The 27780-nt window shown below is 32.5% G+C and overlaps 1 protein-coding gene across 1 annotated transcript in view; it reads right to left on the bottom strand.

Annotated features, from left to right (window-relative positions):
- The window catches only part of LOC125077079 (zinc finger protein ush), a 206860-nt gene extending 181816 nt beyond the window's left edge, over positions 1–25044 (bottom strand). The window contains exon 1 of the mRNA XM_047688872.1: positions 24885–25044. Coding sequence (XP_047544828.1) covers positions 24885–24924 — 40 coding nt within the window. The 5' untranslated portion in view covers positions 24925–25044. The remainder of the gene's footprint in view (positions 1–24884) is intronic.
- Positions 25045–27780: the final 2736 nt, after the last annotated feature.

The raw sequence follows: 27780 nt of genomic DNA, 5'->3' as shown, positions 1-27780 counted from the left end.
TGTGCTCACTGGTCAGTCATTCCTGTTTATCTCGACTTCATTTCAATTCCCAGTAGCACGCCGGTGGGCCATCAACATTAACTTTGTAACGCGATATATACTGAGTGTACATTCGAATTCGTTACAGTTATAGAGAGCACAGAAATATATATACATATATACATATATATATATATATATATATATATATATATATATATATATATATATATAATAGTCAAGATAGGTATTGTTTTCATTTGATGCTTTATTTGTCATTTAAGATAATATATAACCCACTCAATGTCCTAAACAACACAGCACAAGGACAGGTTTCAATCTTATCGTCAAACAGGTAGGCACTGAATTATCAATGTTAAAAAGTAAAGAAGCACTGCTAGGCTGAGCCCTCCTCTCCCCTTAAAGATAAGCTTTGGATCTCATTCCACCACGCTTCAATGCTTGTTGGAGAATGCAAGGTTTCCTCACGACGTTTTCCTTTACCACTGATCGCGAGATTAATTAGAAACATAAATTAAGCATATGAAATGTCATTGGTGCTTGCCTGGGTTTGAACCCGTAATCATCTGTTAAGATGCCCCTAACCACTGATCCATCTCGGCTCTCTAAATCTACTGAATTATAATTTACTATGAATACTATTTTGTACCTAGATTTGGAATAAAAATTGGCGAAAACACTGAACCGAAATTGATGAAATTTGATATGAAGAAAGCTTGGACACGATGGAAGGAAGGGTACATTTTTAAATGTAGCAGCTGACGATCAACTATTAAAACGCGAAACCGCGGGCGACAACTAGTGTTTCATAAAAACTAACGAATAAATCTAGTGCCGCGTCTTAATCGAATCATTACCAAAACTCGCCTCTCCCCATTGTTAAGGCGATGTGGGACCTCGATAACAAATAAAACAAATAACCCTAATTACTTTAGACGCGCAATTAACAAACTTCAATCTTATAGACAAATTGATTGTACAGTAAGACGGAGATAACTTAAGTTAACAAATTATAACGCATGTGTATAGTAATGAGATAAACTGCCATTGATGAAATCTGTGTATTTTTTTTCTTTTGTCCTAGATTTGCGAACACAAAGGCTAATGTTTATTGTGCCAACAATAAATATAATTTATTACAAATTATATATTATTTATTTATAATGTCTGAATTTATGCAAATATCATTAAAACTCGAATTCGTCTTAACGTTTATTTTTTAAACTTCATAGCTTGAATTTAATATTTAACAAAACACCTCTTATATTTACGTAAAACGAAACAAAAACAAAGATTCTTACATAACGATAGATGGCTATAATATAATCGCTATCAAACCATTTCTATGAACGAATTTAAGTTTAATAATTTTATCGTATAATAATTAAATTACCTTTACTTAACACAAATATACTAGGATGTATGATCACTGACCTTTGCATCGTCCAAATAGAGTAAATAAAAAAAAAACAATGACAAATAAATCTATGTATTAATCTAAAGTCCTCTCTCATACTCATCACAAGCTATTTTCGTCTCGCTAGTATTCTAAAGTTATTTTTTTTTGCAGGATAAATAAAAAGGACTAAAAATATTTTCTGTAGCCGACTGTACAGAAGTCGACCGTAACCAGATATAGTATGGGCATTATTTTTTCGATTACAGCCCCATTGTTTAATCACGGCCGCTAATAGTCTTGATACTATCTGCGGGTATCTAACGGCTAATATTTCGTTGCCTGTGTAGCAATTTACATTACAAATTCCGTGAAGTGTAAATGTTAGTACTATTTAATTTTTTTATTAAACTAAAATTCACTTAGTAATTATTTATTTATTTTTTATGAACAACACTACATCGTCGTTATTTTTTATTTCGATTTTTAAATGCAATGCTACCCTTATTTTCCCATTAGTTTAAGACTAGGCTTAATATTCCTTCGTGATCGATTCTCGCTTGACTTGTCTTGTCTTGAGCCATTCTTAACATAAGTCCGGTGGTAGTATTTCATCAACTATCAATAAGTGTCATGCTAGAAACATCTTCATTCTAGTAAAAATCTTATATAAAGTTATCATTGGACAGCACGCCCTTATTTCTTCACGCCTTCATATCTTAGTGGATAGATTCTTACGTTATGAAATAAACATATATTCCGAATTTCACCGTTCTAGACTCGGTACTCTTGTACGTTTATGGTTAGTCTAGACATCCGCTTTTATACATATTATAATATGAGCTAGATTAAAATTAATAATGTGAATCCATTATAGGTATATAATTACAAGTGTTCCCCACCTTATTTATTCTGTAACAATATTGACAACCAACAAAATTAAACGCAAACATCCAATGTTTCTCTCGAACGAAACCAGATCTATTTATCAATAGTCGGATAATTTTAAAACAGAGATTCATTAGCTTTATCTTATCTCTTAAAACGGTCTCCATTAGGCGCGCTATCTCGCCTTATCGCGCTTTATCACTGCGAGATGAGCGAGACAGTGTATCGTTCCGCCATTTGGAACGAATGACGTACGAAAACTTACTGTATTTATTTAAAAAATCATTATTTTAATGACGTTTCGTGTATATTTTCCCGTTTATCGTCTTTTGTTTTAAGCGATAGACTTTAATAGTGACGGCGTTAGCTGTATATAACGAGACCGGTAAATAGTATATAGTTCAAATAGTTCTACGTGTTATTAGAAATGTTCTACCAGATTATAAAGCAGCCAAGAGATAACTACATTTACAGATTTTATAAATTGTTTGTGTTACAGTTAGAGTTTTGTTCACGACAAAACTTATTTTGTCTGGCCATAGATTAGGTGAGTTTTAATTCTAATAATGTCATTAACTACTTTCGACCATGCTAACCGTTTTTACTGTATAAATTCTGATATATTCAAGTTTGTTTTCACTGACACTAGAGACACACAAATAAACAACATTCGAATTGAAGCGAAACTATTGGTCGAAAACTTGAATAATCTATGATATTGTTTATGGATTCACCAAAATTGCATTATGAATGTCAACGTAGCAGCTATCGGAACTTTGAAATATATTTTTAAATAGAGTACAGCTAAGCAAATCTATGGTTTGTTTATATTTATTCCTTCTTCAATTGGCATAGGATTTACATTAGTTTATTCAATCATGGGAGGCCAACTCTACAAGGAGTTGTAACAGTCAACAAGCTATAATATTTAAATAATATAGCAAGATTTATTAATTTTTTTTAAAGTACAAAAGGTAACTAGAAATACCTTACATTTATTTAGATTAAAATTTATATCATCAGAGTATCTAATAAGTATCGTGATGTTATCTTAATAATATACGAATTTCTGACACAGCAAAGCAATACTCAGAAGCGAATCAGTAACGCTTGCACAAATAAATTCAAGTTACACGTGGGTCGAATGTTTGAAATTCATCACGACCGTCTGAAATATTATGATAATGTTGCAACCACGTGTTTATAATTTATGCTCTAGTTGTTCTATTGGCTAGCTTTCCTTTATATCCTGATGTCGTGGGGTCAAAATTGAAGTTATAAGGTTTTTATAGCAAACATGTCACAGTAGCAATCATTTGACTGAACTCTTCAGTCATGTCGGATTGCTCTCCGAGACATTGACATCCCATGACAGGGTATAGAGAGTGCAGCTGTGTGTGTGCACACACTTGAGAATTATATTATCTTCCATGCAGTTGGGCTGTTGTCAATATAGAATGGCTACCCATAACGAAATCTGTCAGAAGGGAATACCATTTATGTTATCAATATTTTAGAACTAAGTGTATTTTGCATTTGCATAAACAAATACTTCTTAATAATAAATAATGAAAGTCTTGCCTTCGAAAACCTTTTACAAAGGTGGAAAAACTCACTGTGCAATAGATAACAGTTGGCGGTTACACAGGGTCGTCCCTTTAGCACCACACACAGTAAAAGAAAATTCTGAATATAATTAAATATAAACGTTTACTAATATGATAATAAGAAGAAACTCGAATCTCACCACTGAACACGAGCGTTAAATGTCAAAATGTAATATGCGACGATACATCAAAATGGCGGAACACCCAAATCCAGTCAATATTTTACGACTGAAAAATGAAGTAAATTCTTATAGAATCTCACTGCTCATCATTTTATAAACAAAAATAACAGCAAAAAGGGTATTTATTAAGAGATCACTGAGGATGATTTTTGTGTAGCGCCTTTTTCTAGCACGTAAATACATAAATCCCTCGTAGGTACAAGCAAACGAGAGTCAAGCTAATGATAATGACGAAGTATATCTAAATATATTTATATGAGATAGAACAACAGAACGTACGATTTAAATAGAATACAATTCAATCGATTTTGACCTTTATTGCTCGATCAAGGGAGCAACTCGCGTACCATATCGCGTCAAACAAACAAGCATTTTATTGTATTATCTTATTCCATACAAATCAATCTTAGTCTAAGCGAAGCCAGACATTTTGAACATTAATTGAATTTACAATCTATAATGGATGTTGTACACGGAATTGTTATCAGTTATCAGAAAATGTTATAGTTATAATAGACGCGATCCGATACAGATACAACAAATTTACTATGAAGTGTATATCTTCTATCCTTTTCTAACTAGTATATTGTAATGGAAGGAGAAGAATGTTTTTTTTTTTAAATTACGTTTAAATGTTTACATAGAACACAACGCCATCTATTGACGAATTTAATTAATAATCATGCTATATCCGATGATTGTGATTTGCTCTGCAATCTTCTGTTATCTCGATGACTAAGACCTGCATGTCGTATAAGTCTTCCAACTCGTATTGGTGAAGCGTGGTGGAATAAACTCTATACCTTCTTATAATAATAGTCGGATAATATTTAAAGCCCTGAATATTTTTTTTTGATGCCCTAGCGGTTAGCAGGCGTGAATCTTTATCACAGAATTATCATGTGCTTAATTTGTGTTTATAATTCATTGCGGGTTCGGCGATGAAGGAAACAATTTGAAACCGCATTGAAACAGCATGGTAAAGTATGCTCCAAATTTTCTTCTCAAAACTACTTCAGACAAATATTTTTAATTATTATTTTTCCTTTTGTCTTATGAAACACATCAATATAAATATTACAAATTAAGACGTGACTTTGTTTACTTTTTCATACATATCAGTTCGTCTATATTATTTTAGATAGTAAAAAAAAAAGTTCCGAGGTCTGACAGCGAAACACTTAGCGAATCACTGAATTAAATAAACATTAAACATCTTTTATCTTTGCCTCAAGAGAGTCAACCCAACCAGATACGCCTGATCTTCATGTATGCTCTCTTAAATACTTCAAATACCCAAAAAGGTAATTAGTATTATTTATTGATTAATGAATTAAATCATAATCAAATAAATTTATTGGTCCATGTTTACTCAGATTGCAATTTATTTACATCAGACAAGAATAATAATAATTAGTTAATGTTTACTGTGTGATATATAAGACGTTATTACTTAATTAAACAACAAAATTTAAAACTTAATTAAAAATATATCTCATGTAATAGGAGGTCAATTATAATTAAAGATATATTAGAGACTCTAGCGAACTTCACACGTTCGAATTTTTTTTTAAATTAACAGCCTGTAAAGTTCCCACTGCTGGGCTAAGGCCTCTTCTCCCTTGGAGGAGAAGGTTTGGAGCATATTCCACTACGCTGCTCCAATGCGGTTTGGTGGAATACACATGTGGCAGAATTTCATTGAAATTAGACACGTGCAGGTTTCCTCACGATGTTTTCCTTCACCACCGAGCACGAGATGAATTATAAACACAAATTAAGCACATGAAAATTCTGTGGTGCCTGTCTGGGTTTGAATCCGAAATTATCGGTTAAGATGCACGCGTTCTAACATCTGAGCCATCTCGGCTCGAAATTTATATGATGTTAATACACTCTTAATATTTTTCGAATATAATTACTTGTTCTGGACTTTTCTACATACGATCAAACAAAATGTAGGCTGTATGGATGAATATTTCGAAATATGAACGTTCGAAAATTATATAAGATAGAAAAATACAGATTATAATTGGAATCTTTTTCTACACAGTGATGTGGACTGTAACGAAATTTTCTCGATACCGCGAGTATTTTTGATAACCTTTACACTTTGATAACACTTCGACTGATAATCTGATAACCAGACAGACTTTAGATAGAAGTGAGATGTATACACATGAATTTAATAATTTATATTGATACGTTATCTGCGAGAATAAGAGACTCTTTAAAGAGATTCAACTTGACGTTATTTAGGTATTACCAAATAATTTCTAATCACAAAGCATACAGTCTCAGCCTCCGTTGGTTGAAATCTGGTTCATTTTTAATCTAAGAACATCGGTATTTACGATTCAATCGGAAAAGCTGCTTCGGTATGAACAGTAACTATTATAAATGGATATGGATATTTCGTACACATGTAAGTCCTTATATTTTATAAGAAAACTTATTACATATAACGTTTTATTTGCCTGTCCTAAAAACTCAGAGTCCTTCTTCAGAATTCTTCGTAAATCAATTCAGAAACAAAATACTTATCTTTAATACAAGTAGAAATCTAAGAATAACCAAAGCTTTATACGAAACATTATTACAATATTCTTGACTAACCGATTACAATATAACTTACAAACAAACTGTTTAATGTAATGTTTTAACGATAATTTCAAGATAAGTATTGCCAGTCGTCTTTGTCTCGATGGGCGATAAGACACGTACTCTTTTTGTGACCGGTCTAATTATATGTTTGTAATTACGAATAGTTTTATAATTATTAATAATTTATGCGAGCTGTGATTGTTAGAAGACGTGAATCTTAACGGATGTTTCTGAGTTCAAACCTAGGTACCGCCAAACAGAAATACTTAGTAGTTTTTAGTTCCGGTTTGAATTTTGAGTGAGCCAATGTAACTGGACATAACATCTAAGCTCCAAGGTTTGGTTTCGCAGTGATGTAAGGAATAGTTAATAATTCTGACAGCGTCAATGTACAAGGGACTGTGGTGACCAGTTACCTTGAGGTGACCTGAGGTTGCCTGAGTTCCTATAGAAGAACGTCACAGAAGAATTTGATAATCTTAACATTTTAACTAACACGGCATGTACTACTGAATGCGAAAAAAAAATTATAGCAATTCTCAAAACTCTAATTAATCTAACGTACTTCAAATCGACCGTTGACAGATGGCCTGTTATCTCGTGTGATAAGTTAGCGGATGCTGCGCGATAGGCATGCGCGATACCGATATATTCATTAGTATTTTTTTTTATATATATATTTTTACTGGTAACAATCCGCGTGAAAGAGATAGAAGATTTATTCGCGATACCAGGGAGGGAGATAGGGATAGCGTGATGGGCGCATGGTGTTATCAACACAATGATTGTCGATAATTGTGCAGACTCCGTTTGTAAGCTGATAATAAGAATTTGTATTATTTAGACTCTATTTATGATTAATTACAGCGACAATCATAGCTTCATAGAAATGTACTTCGACGTTACGAACACCGAGCCGAGATTGCGCAGTGGCTAGAACGCGTGCATCTTAACCGATGATTTCGGGTTCAAGCCCAGGCAAAAACTGAATTTTCATGTGCTTAATTTGTGTTTATAATTCATCTCGTGCTCGGCGGTAAAGGAAACATCATGAGGAACCTGCATGTGTTTAATTTCAACGAAATTCTGCTACATGTGTATTTGTAGATAACTATAAATTTAATAACGAATTTTACCAAAACAAAACTTATTCTAAGTAACGACATTTTTTATATTTTTGGTATACCTAAAGTTATCAATTTTATTTGACGCTTTTTGTTTAAAGTTTGATAAAAGTAACAGTAACAGCCAGTTAACGTTCCACTACTGGGCAAAGGCCTACTCTCCCTTTTGAGGAAAAGGTTTGAAGCTAATTCCAATTCGGAAGAGAGTATTTCGGTGCTTCGATATTATATTAAAATTAATTGTTGAAAAAACTACTACTGATCTTTTTGCCAAACTCTCAGTGGTTGAATCTACATTCCAAATATAAATTAATCAAAACTTAACAAAAAAACAATAGTTCAATATCTTCCTTTTTTCTTTGGGCATTATAGAATATTTTCGCAGAACGTAAATTTAAAAAAAAAAACATCGATATATTTTTCAAAGACAACTCTCTCCAACAATTCAATATTGATAATTTGATACGGTTATCAATCGTGTAAATTGTAAGCATTTTATCAACAGAACGGTAGCAAGTAATACCGATAAAGATCATAGCCGCGTATCGAACAAATAATTACATGTTTTTTTTTATCAGTTTGTATCTCGATAAAAAAAATCATTAAAAAAAGGATATATATATAAAGTACACGTAATTGAGTACACAGGACCGAAGTAAAACTCCTTTATTGTTGAAAAACTTTAGAACTTAACCTCGCCCTCAAAGAAACACTTCAAGAACATTTTTAGAAAATATTTGTAACTTAAATGTTATTTATATTTATAATTCGTAGTAGGACACTTATTAAGAGTTGGTCAAATTATGTAAAAAGATTTAATAATCGGGCATGTTTGACTTTTAGGTACTCCAACCGGCGAATTTTATTTCGTGGTCGTTCGTGGTCACGTGGTCCGTGACCACGAACACTGCAAAGTGCTCGATACGTCGGGATGTTAAAATAATTAATATACGCGATTAAATCCGTTAAAAACTAGTTTTATTTCAATGTGTAATAATCGCGAAAATCTAAGACAACATTATGTGAACCAGTACGGACTGGAAACATCAAAAAAAATTCGCCGGTTGGAGTACCTAAAAGTCAAACATGCAAGATTTAATAATGCTCGCAAAATAGATTCTGACTTCGTAAATAACGAAGGTTCCATTCTGCTGATTTATTGTCTTTCTTTTCGACAATATGTACGTCGAGGGTACCACGTATGTTGCAGACCCATACAGAACTCATTCATTACTCGAACGTCAATCATATGAAACTTGTCAAGTATGTAAATTAATTACAAACAAAAAAAAACAACAAAATTGCAATATATTTTTAATGAATTTGTATTTTATTTTAAACTGTAGGTAAGCTTAATTTACTGAAAAGTAAAATTACTTTATCTTTAAACAGATCAATCTCGTGATCCAAAACCTCGAAAGGTACACGAACATCTCCATCCAGACGGTACATAAATCCGCCCTTCCCGATAGCATCAAACGTTTATCAGTCAGCACAAATAAATCAAGTGTATCGCGGTCAAATCACGATATTCTAATTGGGATTGCATGATCATTGTCGCTAACGATTTCGAATTTAAAAAAATATACATTAAAACAAACGCTATGCCTTTATACATTATGTCAGTGGAAAGGAAGAAGAGCAAAAGCGCCAAAATGTTGATTTAGGGTAATGGGATTTGAAGTAAAATCTTTAAACCTCATTTTCCTATAGCACCATTTGGCGCTTTAGCTCTTCTTCTTTTCAATTGACGATATTTATATAGGTAAATAAAGTAACAGAGTGTAAATATCCCACTGCTGGGCTAACGTCCTCACCTCCACCACTTGTACCACCACCACTGCGGTAAAATTCCATTTTGCTCACCGCTGAGAAGGCGATGAAATATAAAGAAAGAAAAAAAACACCTGCAAGTGGAGCTTGTCCGTATTTGAAATACGGATTTAGATCAAGATTCTAGAATCTTTCAAGAATATTCAAGAATTCTAAGAGATCGAGATCTATCCATCTATATACATCAATGTATATCTAAGCTTGATGGATAACGTCTTTATTATAAGGAAATTTTTAAAACACCCTGAGATTTCTTTTTGATATTCCTTAGAATATTGTAAACTAAAAATCCATCAATAAATCAACAAAATCGTTCTTTTCAGCTCACCAGTTAATTTTAATCGTTCGAAGAGGTTTTATAGCTCAGGGTTAATGCCACATCTCTGCGACCTTAAGAGTGAAAGTTTTTTGTTGTATTTGTAAAGATCGCAGATGTTGTCGTACCTTTACAGGTTCCGTGTATTGCTATCACTTTGCTATATAGGGACGGTGTTATCGTTTCTTCAAAAATTAAACTAATTCTGTTTATCAAACATCTAATCATAATAATTTAATCCAACAAGTTTTGAGTTATCCAAATTTATCGAGGTATATTCAGGAATAAATGATCACTCAAGGACGTAACACAAATCCGTTGGTTCGGTTTTTAAACGTCGTTAGCGAAAACCTAATCTTTTCAAAGATAAAGTTTGTTATCTACATAGATATGTGAAAGCATCGATCACGGACGCTATCACAAAATCCCTTCTGGCGCAATTTTAGGAGTGGATATTGATCAAATTACAAGCCTGTGGCGTGTTTTTCTAAGATTAAATTATGTACACCTACAAGCGAATTAATTGTCTTCATATACATATTACAATTCTAATATTCATAATGATGATCGACTGAGGTGATAGGAACTCCAAATCTGTTAGATCAGACTAGTCCTGAGACATAAAGTATTTTTTAGCTCAGAAATTGTTTCTCCTAATACATTTAGCTCAGCCTGAGCCATACAGATAAAAATCGTCTGCAAACAGATGTTTATATCGGTTCAGATTGAATTAGTGACATTTATAAATAAAAAAGAGAGAAAGAATAAAAATGGAGATATACCTGGATGGAGATAGTACCTCCTTGAAAAACGCCAGCAGTATAGCCAGTTACAATACACCGATTCGAAGTCTAAATATCAATGCGTATGGCTTACTGTCATATCAAATGTAAAAACAATTTTGAAATAAAATATAAGAGAACAAAATTCGAACTAAAAAACGTTGGTCGACTGTATTAAAAGCGTTAGAAAAATCCGACAGAGCTACTATGACAGACAACCTTATTTTTTTTATTAGATTAGCAGATTATTAGTATTCAAGAATTATCTCATTGTTACTTCTAACATCATCGATGCACCGCCAACGCGAACAAGATGCTAACTATAATTACACTGGATCACTCGATTTCACACATTTTTAACCAAATATATAATATAGATGGGCGGACGATCAAACGGGCCACCTGAAGGTGGTCACCACCGCCCAAAGACAATAATGCTGTAAGAAATATTATTCATTCCTAACGCGATGCAACACAAACTTTGGAAGTAAGATGTTATGTCCCTTGTGCCTGTAGTTACACTGGCTCACTCACCATTCAAGCCGCAACACAACATTACTGAGTACTGCTGTTTGGCGGTAGAATATCTGATTATTCGGTAGTACCTGGGTACGTTTTGCACAAAGACCTACCACCAAGTAAACCAATAAAGCATATTGAACCGAAACCATAAGAAACTACACAGGTGGACGGTAGAATAAGTGGTATAAATGAGTGATCACCTAGAAACGAACACAAATATAATTAAATGATCACCACCTGCGCCTGTACTATTTAGTGTTTTAAATCGGGCTTTGACTATCAACGTTAGGTTATCTAGATCATAATCAGTTGGATATCCGAACGATTTTAATCCACCCGATAAATGTTATCTATTCGCTAAAACTTTTATCTAGATGGGAATACATCGCGATATCTGTTTCATAGATGTCAATACATATCAACGTATTGTCACTCGTATTACGCAAACGATAAGGGTCAGATTTGAATGTATTCATTTGTGGTTTACGTCGAATATCGAATTAATCGAGGCCTTGATCGACTAGATTTTAATTATTCAAATATTTATTAAATATATAAAAGACATGCATTTTAATTTGTTTCTCGTAATTAAGTTTTTAATAAAAACGTGTCCTGTTTCAATATACAAGAGTATTTTGGTCACTATTCAAACATCGGGCGATTGACCTATGAATAAACCTTTGATTGTTTCATTGCTTGTATTTGGTATAAAAATAAATTTGAAATAAGACAAAAACAGAGATCTATAAAGAAACATACAAATTCATTTTTTTTATATAACACTTTTGTTGTACGTCCTACAAAAATAAAAACACATACATGTCTAAGAGAACTAGTAACACCTTATGCCTGAAGAGGTTTATGAGATTATATTTATATAGCACACACAAAAATGTAGGAAAGACACAGAAAAGAACAACACTCAGATAATTTACATTTACACTTTTATCGGAATAACAATGAATTGTTACTAATATAGTCGAATTAGGACTATACGAGCCGAACGAAAATGCCGAATGGTTAGAACGCGTGAATACTAACCGATGATTGCGGCTTCAAACCCAGGCACCACGGAACTTCCATGTGATTAATTTGTGTTCATAATTCATATCGTGATTGGCAGTGAAAGACAACATCGTGAAGTACCCAAGCTGCATTGGAAGAGCATGGTGGAATTGACTTAGCCCAGTAGTGGGACAATTACAGGCTGTTACTGTTACGCTATTACTTTTAGAAAACATTGATTATGACATACACGTTTGACAAAAACAAAAAACATGTTTTATATCTGTCCCTCTCAAATAATTGTAAATTATAGAGACGGTTATATATTATTTAGTGGTAATTAGTCTGCAAAACGCTTTGTCAACTTCATATTTTAGTCTGACTAAATTATGAGTAATTATTTTATCGAGAAATCAATGAGTAACAAGGTTCAATAAGTTTAAATCGTATAAAGTTTATTTTTAATATATTATCTCTTCATAGCATAAAACAAAGTCGCTTCCCGCCGTCTATAGGCTTGGATTTTGTAAACTACGCAACGGATTTTAATGGATTCTAGAGGAGTTCTTTATTCCTATAATACACGTATATTATAATATTTAAATTTCGAAAAGTGTATATACATTTGGTTGAAAATTACGTTACTGTTACTGTTACCTTAAAAACCAAATATTAGTAGTTTTTATAAATTAATCACTGCGCTAAGGTTTCCTATTACAGATAACGTTTGGAGGTTTTTCCACCAATCCCCTTTATGCTTCATATATGAGAGACTGAATTCGATCTGATACAAAGTTTCCTTGCAACAGGAATGAATGAGTTAATGAATCATACAAATGATCTATGGTCACGAGATAATTTATACAGAAATAAAGCTTCATCAACATACATATAAAGATATACCTAGTCTGAATAGATCAGCGGAGATCAGCGGCGGTGTCAGAAAATTCGCCTGTGGAAATGATAATCAGAGATTCGATTGACAACGTATACAACTTTTCAAGACATTTTTGCAGGAGGGAATAAGAAAGTGACCATACAATTTATTTTCTCCTCCTTTTCCAAGATTTAAAAGAATAATAATAGCTTAACAATTGCCTCACATTTTTGGGATAGTAAATATATTTAACTAAATTGTTTTGAAATAATTTATTCGTGTGTTTGTGTGTATGTTTCTATTTATTAACTTATTTATATTCTCGTTTTCGACGTTTCGACTTTTGCCCTACATTCTATTTTCGAAAAAAGAAGAAATAGTCGCTGAAAGTCCTTTGACAGATCTCAAAATGACGCCATCTGTTTAACTCTAGGCGATATTGGTCAAAGTGACTCGTCTAAGAATAAAAAAAATACATTTGCCTAAATCATAATAATAATCTATATGTATGCTTTTATTAAAATAATATAATTTAAAAATATGACTCATAGACTTAAATCCTTTTTAACACTTATAATTTGTAAATTCCAAGTCTGAACGCGTAACGGGTCATTGGAACCGTATTGTCGTGGGGTGTCAACCCTCCTTTAGTGACACCCTCATTCCCACGGTCGCGTGCTTCCAATATTACATTTAAGTATTAGAAATTAACACATCCACGCATCGAATAGTAAAACATACTTTTTAAGCTAAGATCACATCTGTGCGTTCAAACTTGATTCAGCTAATGAACGGTCACACATGCGCAACGGTGTCGTATCGTTAAGCTTCAGACCCACCTGCGTGACCATGCTAAGCGTTAGTGATACAATCATATATTTAGCGACTAGTTCGTAGCTTCGTAAAGGTTGCACAGATATCGTAACTAACAGGTTTAAAGATGAAGTTGTTTTACGATCACTTGCTTCGGGTATATTAGAGGTTAAGAACTTTATTTCTCGTAAGAATTTTATAATTCACTTAAAACGAGATTAAGAATACATAAAAGAGTAATTAAACAAATGAAAGTATTCGATTCGAACATGGTCTTGAAAGAACGAAAGACAGACAGAGTTACATTCTCATTTATAATATTAGTATGGATTAAAATTTTGGGAGTAAATTTTTAAGACTCCGGTAAAAAAATCCAAAAAATACAATAACTATTTAGTGACCTGGTGATTAAAACCAGGACTTCGGGTTCCGCAAACTTATATCTAACCACTACATCAACGAGGTAGTCATTATGTAATGTTTAAATAAATACCAATAAAACGATTCAATGAGTGACATCAATTGTGTTTTATCTTAACGATTATCGAAATTTCATTTTTATAATAAAATTGTGTGTTAAACATATCGATAGACGGTACATCACTTGTAACATCTGATAACGATAAGCAATCGTTGTTACACATCATTACAGTGTATTCTTAAAATTATTGCAAAATAGCTTATCTGCCTCATTACAACTTCTTATCGATTATTTCTAAATACTCTAGATATAATTCTTGATTTTTTTTTTTAATTTAGAATTGACTTACTCAATCAGAAAGAAGAAAGATTCTGTGGTAATACTGGCACTTAAAATAAAACCTTTGTTCAGCTTTAGTACGTTATCAAACTTACATTTTAATTTTATTATATTTTAAGCGGGACCCGTCTTAAGCCAAGCAAGTTCAAAAAACCCGATCACCACTCTCCGATATGGTCAAGACCACCAGTTAGACACTATAGCAGGACTCAAAAAACTGTTTCTGGGAGGAGAGGGTCGCCAGAACCCTGCTTGCATCCGTATGCTTGTTGTACTTAAGACTGTTTTAAAGACTATAATATATATTGACCGACCTGAAATTGGCTTTGAAAGACGTAACGGATGTATAACAGTCAAAATAATAAACGACTTTTTAGGTTATATCGTATGCAATATTCGTATTCGCATCTCTAGTCTATGACCAAATCTTTATTCCAAAAAAGTATTATCGATATGCATATATCTCACGAAATTCTTCTTCAACGCCGAGCACAAGATAAATCATAAGCACATGGAAATTCAGTATTGCATGATCAGGTTTGAACTCCGAATCTTTGCTTAAGATTCACATCTCGTCTATATTATTAGTTAATACACTAACAATTTAAAAATACTCACATTCCATAGCCTGACAATAGTCTCAACAAACTCAAACTCTAATTCCTTTTTTGAACATAGAAGCATTACACTTAATATTAGTCAAATTAAACACTACCACCGGTTCGGAAAAGGAAACACCCTGACCTGAGAAGAACCGGCGAAAGAAACTCAGCGGGTCTTTTTTTTGTCAATCAAATTAAGTACATATATTGAATATGATTAGAAATAGGGAGGAGGCGATCGTTTCGTTTTCAAAACATCTATATACCATTGGTTTAAATCATAAACCACCCAGCAATTCATTCAATCCCTACAATACGGTGTTCAATTACACGAGACACGAATGTCCAAAGATAGTAACGATCATCAGTTCATAAACAAACCCGCAAAGGCTCACCGTTTCAATAATTAATCCTCTTTAAGGATATACAGAAACAAAATGACCAGGAAACGCACAATCTTCCATGGAAAGCATAATTTTGTGGCACAATAGTGCAGCCGTCGTCGTTATTTGCGTACGCGCACAATACTCCTTTGATGTCGCCGCTTTTACTCAATAAGCAGATACCTCGGCTGTGTCACCAGGTGTCGAGATTTACGCAGGATGTCCAGGCTCGCGAAACTTCTCTGAAGGGCAATGAATATACGATTAGGCACGGAAAACATCATTATTTATTGAATGTTTACAACAGCCAACGCAATAATCATATTTATTTACCTTTGTGTAACTAAAACGGAAAAAGCTTAACCCGTTTTTTTTTGTAAGAATATCTTGTTGACAACGTATTTGGCAGGCTAGAAATAGTATTGATGTATTTTCTCACTCGTTTATGACTGCATATACACGTGTTAATATGTACTATTCACATGGTGGTAGAGTTTTCTTGAGGCCCGTCTGCGTACGTACCACATACTCATCAAATATTCTACGAAACACCAATACTTATTTTGTAGTGTAGACATTGGAAGGGTAAGCATCATCTTAGCTTCCAAGGTTGGCGGCACATTGCCAACATAAGGAATAGTTAATATCTTTACAGCGCAAATAGCGCTTTATGAGCGGTGGAGATCGCTCACCATGAGGTGACATATTTGCCAGACCGCATCCAAAAAATAATATGTTAAAAATCCAATTAATCTCTGACAAGCTATTGATGAGTCAATAAAATACTGTATAGTGCGCGCGCATGGGAATCGCGTTATCTGGGCTCCATTACGGCCGAGTGTACGCACTATCTGAATTGAACGAAATCTGTTATAGCAACCATTACATCATGTTATCGCCCTCTTAACGTCTTCAAGGTTTGTTTTCGTTTTCAATCGCTTGTTAAATTCAACCAAATTCTAATTCAGAATGTACTTTACGAGATTCATAAGCACTTCAAATCATTGTTTTCGTTGCAGTCTTATTTTGTTAGTAACCTATACGCGAGCAAGTTATTCGTAATGTGGTTTGGTGAGTTTTTATATTAGTTCTATCTCATTTCGAAGTGGAAGCCAAGTTTAGATCAAGAAAGAAAATATCAACACTATATATATAGGTACAACTAACTTATTATTTCTTCAAATTTATAATTTTATACATTAAAAATATGACCTAACATAACGAAACTTTGATAGACATTTTATTTGTGATTTTTGACGCAAATGGTCATAGACACTTTATTGAAATAAAAACGACGATTTTTTAATACATTCCTAATATTTATGTTGATATTTACAATGTTATTAACATTAAGGAACTAACTGAAACTGTTTTCTTAATGATTTTGAGAGGACAGCCGTAGTCTTACTAACTTAGTCTAATATACATGTAGTGTAAAAAGTAACTTCCTGTTAATGTCCCATGAGTCTCCTCCTCCCTTTGATATGGTTTGGAGCGTACTCCACCACGCTGCTCAAATGTGGGTTGGACTCAAGGAAGATTCTCATCAACCACGTGCAGATATGCTCACGTCGTTCCTTCACATCTGAGCCCGAGATTAAAAATAAATACAAATTAATTCAGTTGTGTTTGCTCCAAGTCTGAACTCAGAGTTAAGACGGTTTTTAAAGAGGACACGCGGCCACGACCACAAACACGGCTATCCTCTTTACGTCACTATATCAAGTGTTAAATTAAAAATATATGTATCGTCTACCTATTAAATGGTAAATAATAGAATTGTTGCTACATTAGACCTCCGACAAGAATATTTTATAACTTGTCTCAGCGCGATTTTAACGTTGTCGGGTTAACATATACAATTATTTTTAACACGACTGTGAGTCGCCATATTTTAAAGGCAAATGTCAATCTTCATTTTGACATTTGTTTTTTTTTATTTATTTTAAACGGACAAAGGAATTCTACCATGCAGTCATTTTTAAGCCAAATACAAAGTATACAACTATCGTACTAGTGGTTGATTAAGTAAAATTTAAACTTAACGCTTAATAATACCGTATGATTCCATTAAATATGAATTCACCGATAAGAAACGGTCATAAGTTTCCGATGCTATCACTCAGCTAAGTATTCGTATTTTTAAATCGTAGTGAAAGCAAACTTGATAAGCGACCAGCTATCAACTTAGCTGATACCGTGTGTTTGTCCGTTTATCGTCTAAATTAAATGACAAGTCCATATTATTTTTCTCGATTTATCTCAGAACGCTGACCACCTTTGAATCCGTGTTGAAGTAATTTCTTTTGGAAACAAACAGTATTATAACAGTGACTACAATAGAGAACGTTAGTAAAGCTTAATTAAAAATATGTCGAATATTAAGGGATGAAAACACAAAACATAATTGAGATAATAAGAAAAATAAATATAATGACCAATTACATTTTATTTATGTCAATCTACTTGATGTTCCTTTGCTCTAGAAAACTACTGAAAAAAGTATACCTCTAAATCTGTAGATTTGTGTTGCTTCCGTGACGTCATATCTGGATTAACTCAAACATCAAGGAACACCTTCTAGTGTCCACATTACATGCTGTAATAATGTTTGCGCACACATTTTAAACAATAATATTTCTAGTACAGTTCCAGACTCTGTTGAGATTTGCCACAGTATCGAAGTTGATAGTAAGGTCACTATTATACCATAAACAAAACGCCTGTTATATGTAAGCGAACTGGCTGGCTTCCCCACCACCCATAGACAATGGCGCTGCAAGAAGTATTGAACACTCGCTCATGCGCCACCAACTGTTAAAAGTACTCTGGCTCACTCAAACGTAGCTGTAACCAACAATACTAATTATCTAGATATTTTAGCAGTACACAGATGGTTTTACAAAAAGTCCTACCACCTGAACTAAGTTTCTATGGACTATATATAAAAAAAAATTACATACATAATTATTTGATTTATTGATCTATGAACTCTTACTATTCTGCCAAACAGGCGTCATAGTAATCAAATACTTATAATTTTTATTATATTTTCATTGTAAAACGATTACATTTCCTGGTATAAAATTATACGATTCATTATACCTACCACAGAGCCATCAAGCGGTGAGTTTTAACACAGTTGATTACTTACAATCCAAAAAACCATTCCTGTAGTTCCGGTTGACAATTATTATCACCACGTGGTAACGCCATTACCATAACATAACATACAAAATTTGACAAACAATATAGATTTACTGTCAGGAACCTATATAATATTAAGGCGAACCAAACGCTAGCGCGATTCAGAAACCAGGCCCTTCATGCAAATTTTCAGTATAAAGATGTAATAAATTGTCACGGTTTAACACAGATAATAAAAACCATCCCCATAATAAAATAACAAACACACACAAGAACACGTGATGATGTACTTTAATAATTGAATTATCGTTTATTGAATTTTTTATATAATACAATTAAATGTTATCACAGATATTTAAGCTTATAGACGTCCCTACAGATCATTAATAAATTATTAATACAAAAGTTAAATTAATTGTTATATAACTTTTAAGCAAATTTTTGCCTTATTAAAGTCAATAATTATCTGTTCACCTGTAATTGATAGTACATATTGAATAAATGTTATACACAACTTTTGTTTATCCAAATATATAATGGAAAATGGAATTTAGAGTAATCTTTTTAAAGCTCATTTTCCAAAAGCACTATTTTGGCTCTTAAGCGTTTCTTCCTTTCCAATTACGATACACAAGCAAACTACTATTAATCCCTGGTATCTCTGTGCCCAACAGTTAAGCCATAAAACCTACCAGGATGGGGTGTTATGGTATCTGCAAGAGACTAGAATCGAAGTTGCGACTTATTCAACACTACCCGACAAGAGCCATTGAGGTTAAATTACCAAACAATTATCAATTATAAATCCAATAACAAAAAACAATATCGAAATCTTGGTGTCAAAGCTGGGGTAATTCTATTTATGTTACCCACAGATATTAATTTTAATTGATAAGTGATAAATTGATGGTGTAACTTTTTCAATAAATAAATAACACGTTCCCGATTCTATTTCGAATTAACGTCTCACAAAAATAATATTAATAATAATATTAATAATAATTTATCCATAACGGTAACGATACGTTTCCGATTCAACTTTGACCTTACGTTTGTAGAATAGAACAACGCTTAAATTGCAACGATTGCGTTTCGATTATATTCCGATAAAGTGTCAATTTCTTAGTAGAATTGGCCCCCTGGTCTTTTCCACGATATAATAACCGAGCTATCGCCACAGCTTAATAAATAAACAATCAAAGAATACGTGAATAGATAGATAAGCGTGTATTGAACCCGCACTTTGAATCGTTCGTATAAATAAAAAAATATATCTACATCAATCATACTAATAGTATTAAGTTGTATAATTCGTTTGTTTGTTTTAGTACGAAAACAAGTTACTGGATTTGATATATTTATTCGGACAAACCTGTCAAAAGTTCTAAATTCAAATGTGATTTGACTTATATAATAAATGGTTTTTTTTTTTTTAATCTATATAGCTTATAGCTTGAAGTTAAGAAGTCGTATTATGTGTCTTCGTGAATGTAGGATTGCCACCCCATTGTATCATGCGTGTTTGCGTATACACTTTTGCACCGCGATCGAAATATAGCCCGCAATTTATTCGGCTATTACATGAGAATAAATAGAAGTGCCATGTGACATTTAAAAAAAAAACATTATTTGTAAACGGGTCTTATTTTGTAAACGGACAAATAAAAAAAAATGACCATCCATTGAACTGAATTAACACTTTACCGATTTTGATGTAACTTAATATAATGATAGTTTTGATATAGTTATCAATTCATTATAACTTATAACATTTAAACTTCATTAGAAGTTAATTTGAAGAAATGTTATACTTTTTTGAATTAAATATCATTATAATATTAATATAATTAAAAATATACATAAACCTAGCTAAAAATCAAATATCTTTGATTTAATACCGTTGATCTTTTTTATTAATAAAATATTAGGCATGCTACACCTATAGGTAATTAAAAGGGCGATTAATTTCTTTGACCATCATTGGTGTACTTCTATCGGTGACTACATGTATTAAAATATATTGTGTCGATAATATTTTGATTTAAAAATAACGTCAGTACGACCGACGTCGCGAGTACAACTTGTATAAACACACCTTGTATTGTCTTTGTCACCTTGACATTACGTTGTTACCAACGAAATCATTATCTTATGAACTTTCTCTTTAATAACATATTGATAGCAGCAACATTCGAGTTATATTTTGCTTACACGAACGTGATAAATAATTATCAATAATTAATTATTTTAAATTGCGAGATCCGAAAGCGCATCCCTCGTGCATGATACCCAAGAATCTATATGTGACTGTGCAAAATTTCTACTATATGTGGTATAATAACATACAAACGAGATTTTATATATATAAAATCTCGTTTGTATGTTATTATATAAATTTTAATCTTTATCTATACAGATACAAATACTTGTAATTCTTTCTTTTTTGTAGGATTGTATGTAAACACTAAACTCCTAAAACGCTAGAGCGTTTTCGATTAGATGCAGTAGATGGCGCTACTAACGTACTTCTGGTTATTAATATTTGTCAAATATTTGTCATTCAAATTTATATTTTAATTTTACAAATTTTAGCATACACAAATTGCAAGTCTCGACTTCGTTACGATATATGATCTAGTCGATATAGTTTTAATATAAGTTTTTTTTTTTTAAATAACCAGAAGTACGTTAGTAGCGCCATCTACTGCATCTAATCGAAAACGCTCTAGCGTTTTAGGAGTTTAGTGTTTACATACAATCCTACAAAAAAGGAAGAATTACAAGTATCTGTATAGATAAAGAATAAAAATACATTTAACTGAAAACAACTGATTTCAAGTTCATTAAATTTGTTTTCCTATATTTTATGCGTTTAGGAATAATACGTGAATCGGGGACTTTGTTATTCAATTAATTTGTACGAGTCATTATAAAACCGAATCTATCGATACCTTGACTCATGTATTCAAGGAAAAATCGTTCTACAGATGTTGAGGAAGGAGCAATGACCTGTTATCTTAATTTTTAACCTATTAAGCCAAAAATATACGAATATAAAAGACGGATTATTTGAAACAAAATATTTAGATGTTTATTTATAACATCTTTACCTATTAACAAAATAGTTTTCGTAACGTGAACCAATTTTTTTATCTATTAATATCGTTGCTATTATTTCTCAAAATAAAAAAAGGTAATCGGGTGTTTATTTGTTTTATAATTATCAAATAATTCATTAATAATCTGTGGTTATGACATTGATAAAGTTTGAAATAAAAAAATCTTATTACATTATGACTGGTGTTCAATATTTCAAAACACAACGACCGTGATAAGCCTGCGGATTCGCTAGATTTATCGAGGTTAGTCGTCAGCAGTTAGGCATAAAAAAGTAGCTCATATCCTTCCTTGGGATTGATGATGAGATGAGATGATGAGAGATGGCTTGCTTCATACCAAAATGTAATCAAATCCGGCTCTTTGCTTCATACCAAAATAACATAACTGTATTTTTAGATGTTGAAAAAGAGTAACTACTGAGTTTCTTGCCGGTTCTTCTCGGTAGAATCTACATTCCAAGCCGATGGTTGCTTCACTCATAGTTTGTTAAATGACGATTCAAAAGTGCTTACAAAAGCCTAATTGAATAAAGTATATTTTTATTTTTATTTGATTTGGCTGGGCCGTGAAAGAGTTACAAACAGACAGACTCACTTTCGCATTTATAATAAGTATTATTGGTATAGAAAATAACAAAACTTGTACCTACTACTATATTGTATTCACAATAAATAATTAGTCACTACCACAAACTAAATTTCTAGAAAAAATACGATTAAAACCAGTTTTAACATAAACAATATCCATTATACATTTTTCCATCGTCACCGGTGACATAGTCGAGATAGCTCATTGAATTCCGTAAAGAGATTATAGGTTTAAATCTGAGCCAAATACCAAATTATAAATATATATAATACTCAAATTTTTGTTTATAATCCATCAAATTATTTCTTATTTTAAATGATTGAAACTATGTATTTTTTTGATGTAGGTAAACGGAAGGTATTATCGTCCACAGACATATTAACCATTCCTTACATCGCCAATGCACCACCAACCTTGGGAACTAAGATGTTTTTATTTAAAATGGCTCACTTATCCTTCAAACCGGAACACAATAATACTAAGCATTGCTGATTGGCGGTAGAATATCTGTTTATTAATTATTTTTTATGCTTGAATGTATTTAATTCTTGAATTTTTTTAGGTAAATTGATTGGGAATCAGGACGATAGCAAGGTCAGGGTCGAAAATGCGCCTCTTGTATCCTTTGTACCGTCAAAGTTTAGAGGTTATATAGAAAAATAATAAAATCAATCTAATTTATAATTACTTGAAACCGAGAATTCAAATAAGCCCTTTATAAATCCATAATAAATACCCTTTAAATATCTAGTACAATAATTGTTTCGTTTTATATATATACATATATAAACAATACAATTGAGAGACATGTACCTACCTTTCTTTATTACAGTTAATCCTTATTCCTCATCTATGTGTAAAAAACTAAGGAACCCTATTCTTAAAATATCGCCGTCTGTCTGACATTCGATATTTTTGACACGTAATAGTTAATCTATTATTTTTACATAATACCTGTAGCCATGACTGCTATCATTCTAATGATAATAACAATAAAAAGTCTCCAATAAACGGTACGGAACCCTCAATGATCAAATGCAAAAAGCATTTTGACTTTTGAAATTTGTCAAAACTAAACTCAAAGATTCATTCAATTTCGAACTACTCTACAAAATATTAAAATTTACCTTTAATCTTAATCATTTAATGTTCAAAAATCATGGCTTGCCAGTATTGTATAAGTGTTTTAATATATAAGAAAACTTATTTAATATACAATTTAATTTATTAAACAATTAATGTCTTATCGATATGTGTAAAATAATAATTTGTGAGAGATACGAGTACTAACAAATTAATAAATTAATCATATATAATTGGAATAGTTAAGCATGTATGACTATATTCTCTTGCCATTATTTTTTTTTTTTTAAGGTTACGACATTTTTGACGTATGTCAAAATTTAACATGATCCGTTCAGTCGAAAATGACAGATTATCAAGCAAGTAATACAATACTTTACATATAAAATACAAGTCTTTATATAAAGATTATCAAATAGTAACATTATCATTGGTATGGACAATGGATTGAAATAATTTGAGCGCTATAGTTCATTTTATTCGCTTATCTCCTCATAGGTTTTGATTTATAAAGCTGAGTCCGTAGTCCCGAGTTCAAATCGTTAGTTTGAATATCGAAACAATTTAAAATTAGGCTGTCCCAGTTAGTAATAACACTAATTTCTCTAACAGAATTATTATGAGAAAGCGTAGAGTGGACGTGTTTTTGCGCATGCTTGACTCTGTAATAACTCCTGCGCAGGCATTGTACAGAAATTCACGAAATATATAAACGACGCAAGCATAACAATACAACACATTCACATTGTGTATAATATATTATTATTTTATAGCAAAGTATATACATATATATTCATAGTTAAATGTATATATAATGTATTATGTATCATTTTTGATCCCTATATGAACTGTACGAGTAGTGCGTTATACATAGAAATTACGCAAATGTTGTATAATTTTTTTTTTCTGATCATCATACAAATATTTCAATTTATACCATATTGCTATTGTAATAAGTATTATATTTGTATAATTGCTTATTGATCAACATGAATGTATCATTAATTCAAACCGCAATTTAAGATAATGTTTAGTCGACTGGAAAACTTTACCGGCTAAGTTAAACCGAACATATGTTTCATTTTAATTATGTCAATTTATCAATCAATATGGTTATTTATGACCAATTCTTAGTAATTTAGCGTACTTTTGTAAGTTTAAAAACTTTGTTTTATAGATATTTCTAAGCGGCAGTTCTATGAATAGTTACTAAGTCTATTTTTTTTTAATGTTTGAATAGAAGTTTGCTTACGTTTTAAAGGCTTGGGATTGCTCTGTTTCCTTCGCGACATGTCCTAGCACGGTGCACCCGTCCCTCCCAACATGTCACACACAGCACTAAACACGATAAAAATCCTTGTAAACTTAGCACTAAGATTACACACACCCGACTCGTTCGGCGGTCGGAGCGACACTGGCGTCTAGAGGCGTATTTTCCTCTGCGGTACCAATTCGCGAAGCAGATGAGGGCTGGGTCTGGCTCCGCCCACTTTGGACCCCCCTCCGCCCCTCTCGTAGCGCGTAGAGGCGTAGCGTCGTAGACTTAGGTTTTAGAAAAAAAGGTTTTACTAAAAAAAATATTTTTCAATCTGAATTAAAAATGATGTAACAGAGACTCAATAACGAACGGACATTTTTAAAGCATTTTGTACAGTTCTGTACAATAATGTGGCCAGGGAATAAGTTTCTCAAAGTTGGTAGTGTGAAATGTTTGAAAAGGTGAATTTATATTGAATTAGATTTTTCCAACAAAGCTTAGAAATAAATGAGAAATTAAAAAAAATAGTAAATAAACATTTGGCTTTATTTTCATTGGTAATAGGGGTTTTTAGTCAGGCCAGTCTGTGTGGGAGCCACCCATTCATATAAGTTAAGTTGTTGCAGATTCTACCGCCAAGCAGCAATTTCGTATTGTTGTACTCCAGCTTGAAGAGTGAGTGAGCCATTGTGACTACAGGAAGAAGGAACATAACATCTGAGTTCCCAAGATTGGTAGCTCGACGCGCTACATAATAATAATAGCCTTTTATTCCTAATCATGGGGTTACAAGAGGTCCCACGTTCGGTGTGCCTTTTGGCATAGGCCTCCTCAAATTCCTTCCAATGGGTCCTGTCCCTTGATACTCTCATCCAGAATGGTCCCGCTGTCTGTTTTAAATCATCTTCCCATCTCCTGACTTGACGACCCCTACTTCTTTTTCCGTCTCTTGGTTGCCAGGGGGTGACTTGTTTACTGCATTTGTTAATGGGGTGGCGTAGCATGTGTCCAGCCTATCTCCATTTTGAACGTCTATCCTGGTTAGAATATGTTCTCTCTATGTCTGTGAGTTTTGTTCTTATTCTCATGTCTGCGTTATTGACTCTGTCTTTGATTTTTAATCCTACCATGCGCTACATAAGGAATGGTTAATATTTCGTACAAGGGCAGGTAGGTACAAGGTCATAGTCATTGGGACCATGGTCAGTTCTCACCTAAGCATCAGATGGAATATTTACAAGTTTGACTAACTATATAGAAATATGTAGGTAAGTATATTTATCGTTGGAATTGGATATTATTCTACAAGCAGAGCTGTCTGGGCCCTTGGGCACACATGAATGTGGGGCCCTTTTGCTAGATATTTACTAAAATTAAATATCTAACAAAATAAAAATAAAATTATTATAAAAAAAAAAAAATTAATAATTCGTCTACCGTGTAGAAATAGTTTGCTTATAGTCTTAAGTTCAGCTGTAATTTTCGTAAATTATAAGGAATCTGATGGGCTATACTATCTTATAGCCATTGCATATCTATTTCTATCATGAAGAGCACGTCTGTAGCTTTCAACTTTTACTAAATGTTTAACATATTTCTTACAAATATGGCAATTTCGAAAATATACATAGTAGTCAACGTATACACAAACGTGTGAGAGAAATTGTTGGTTCTTCGGGCCCCCTTCAGGATGGGGGCCCTGGGCACGTGCCCCGTGTATTATGGTAAAGACGGTCTACAAGTGATACTTTAAATATACTCACTCGATAATCAGCACACGACCTGACCAACCTATCCCGCTTTAACCAGTTCTGAAACGATCCGAGAGGCATATTCCGAAAATTCAAGTCATTTACCTAAGAATGCCTTACTTTAATAATTGCGTTAATTACTTGTCTAACGCGATTTAGCAATAATTTAATCTTATGTCTGTTTACAGTTTTCGACTCAACTAAGATAATTAAAATAAATTAACAAGAAAACTACTTCACGTGAGAAAATTAATTATTTATAATTCGATATTATAAATTTCATTCCGTATTTTTTTAACCTCAGGGGTGTAATTTGTATTCCAAATTTAAATAAGACCAAGCGAGAATTATAACCTCATAACTAAATCTATAGTAATATTATAAAGTTAAAGAGTTTGTTTGTTCGTTTGGTTGTACGCGCTGGTCTCAGGAAGTACTGGTCCAATTTGAAAAGAAATATCAGTGTTAGATAGTCCATTTATCGAGGAAAGCTATATCGTTACGTTATGACCAAAACCCTGTATGACAGAATCTGTAATACCTATAGCATATTTCATAAACGTCGAATATCTAAGGCCTGATAACGCAAACATAAAAAAAAAAAATTTCTTTAATTCGCTCAAAATATCTGAACATATTACATTTTGAACAACAATTACTGGACTCCATTGCAAATTAAATTCCTACAAAGAACCGTGCTCTCGAGGTTCATGCCCAATTGCTGGTATCGGTGACTTTACAAATTAAAGTTCCCACAACTATATTAAAAATATTTTTAAACACCCAAACAATGCAAATAACACTTTCACACTTTTCAAAGGTCTACGATTCCAATTAGAAGAACAGTCGATTCTTTAATTTTTTTTTTTTTTTAATTAGTAAATATTAATCTGCTTATCGAGATGGTCAGCTAGTAAGATAACAAAAGAAAATTAATAAGCTAACAATTACATTCTGTCAAAAAATTAATATTATGAAAAACCTAAAGTTCTTTTAATAGTCAATAAAAAATTACAAATAAAATCACAATTTTACATTTTTTATTTTTACTTTTTCTAAATTAAGTTTTATTCCAGTACTTTATGGTACACGATATTTTTTGTTTGATTACCTGGCGCGTAAACAACATGAAGTAAGTC

The sequence above is a fragment of the Vanessa atalanta genome, chromosome 3 (genome assembly GCF_905147765.1).
Source record: "Vanessa atalanta chromosome 3, ilVanAtal1.2, whole genome shotgun sequence".
Lineage (NCBI taxonomy): Eukaryota > Metazoa > Arthropoda > Insecta > Lepidoptera > Nymphalidae > Vanessa > Vanessa atalanta.
The sequence above is the reverse complement of the archived record's forward strand: the minus strand, read 5'-3'. Positions and strand labels throughout refer to the sequence as shown.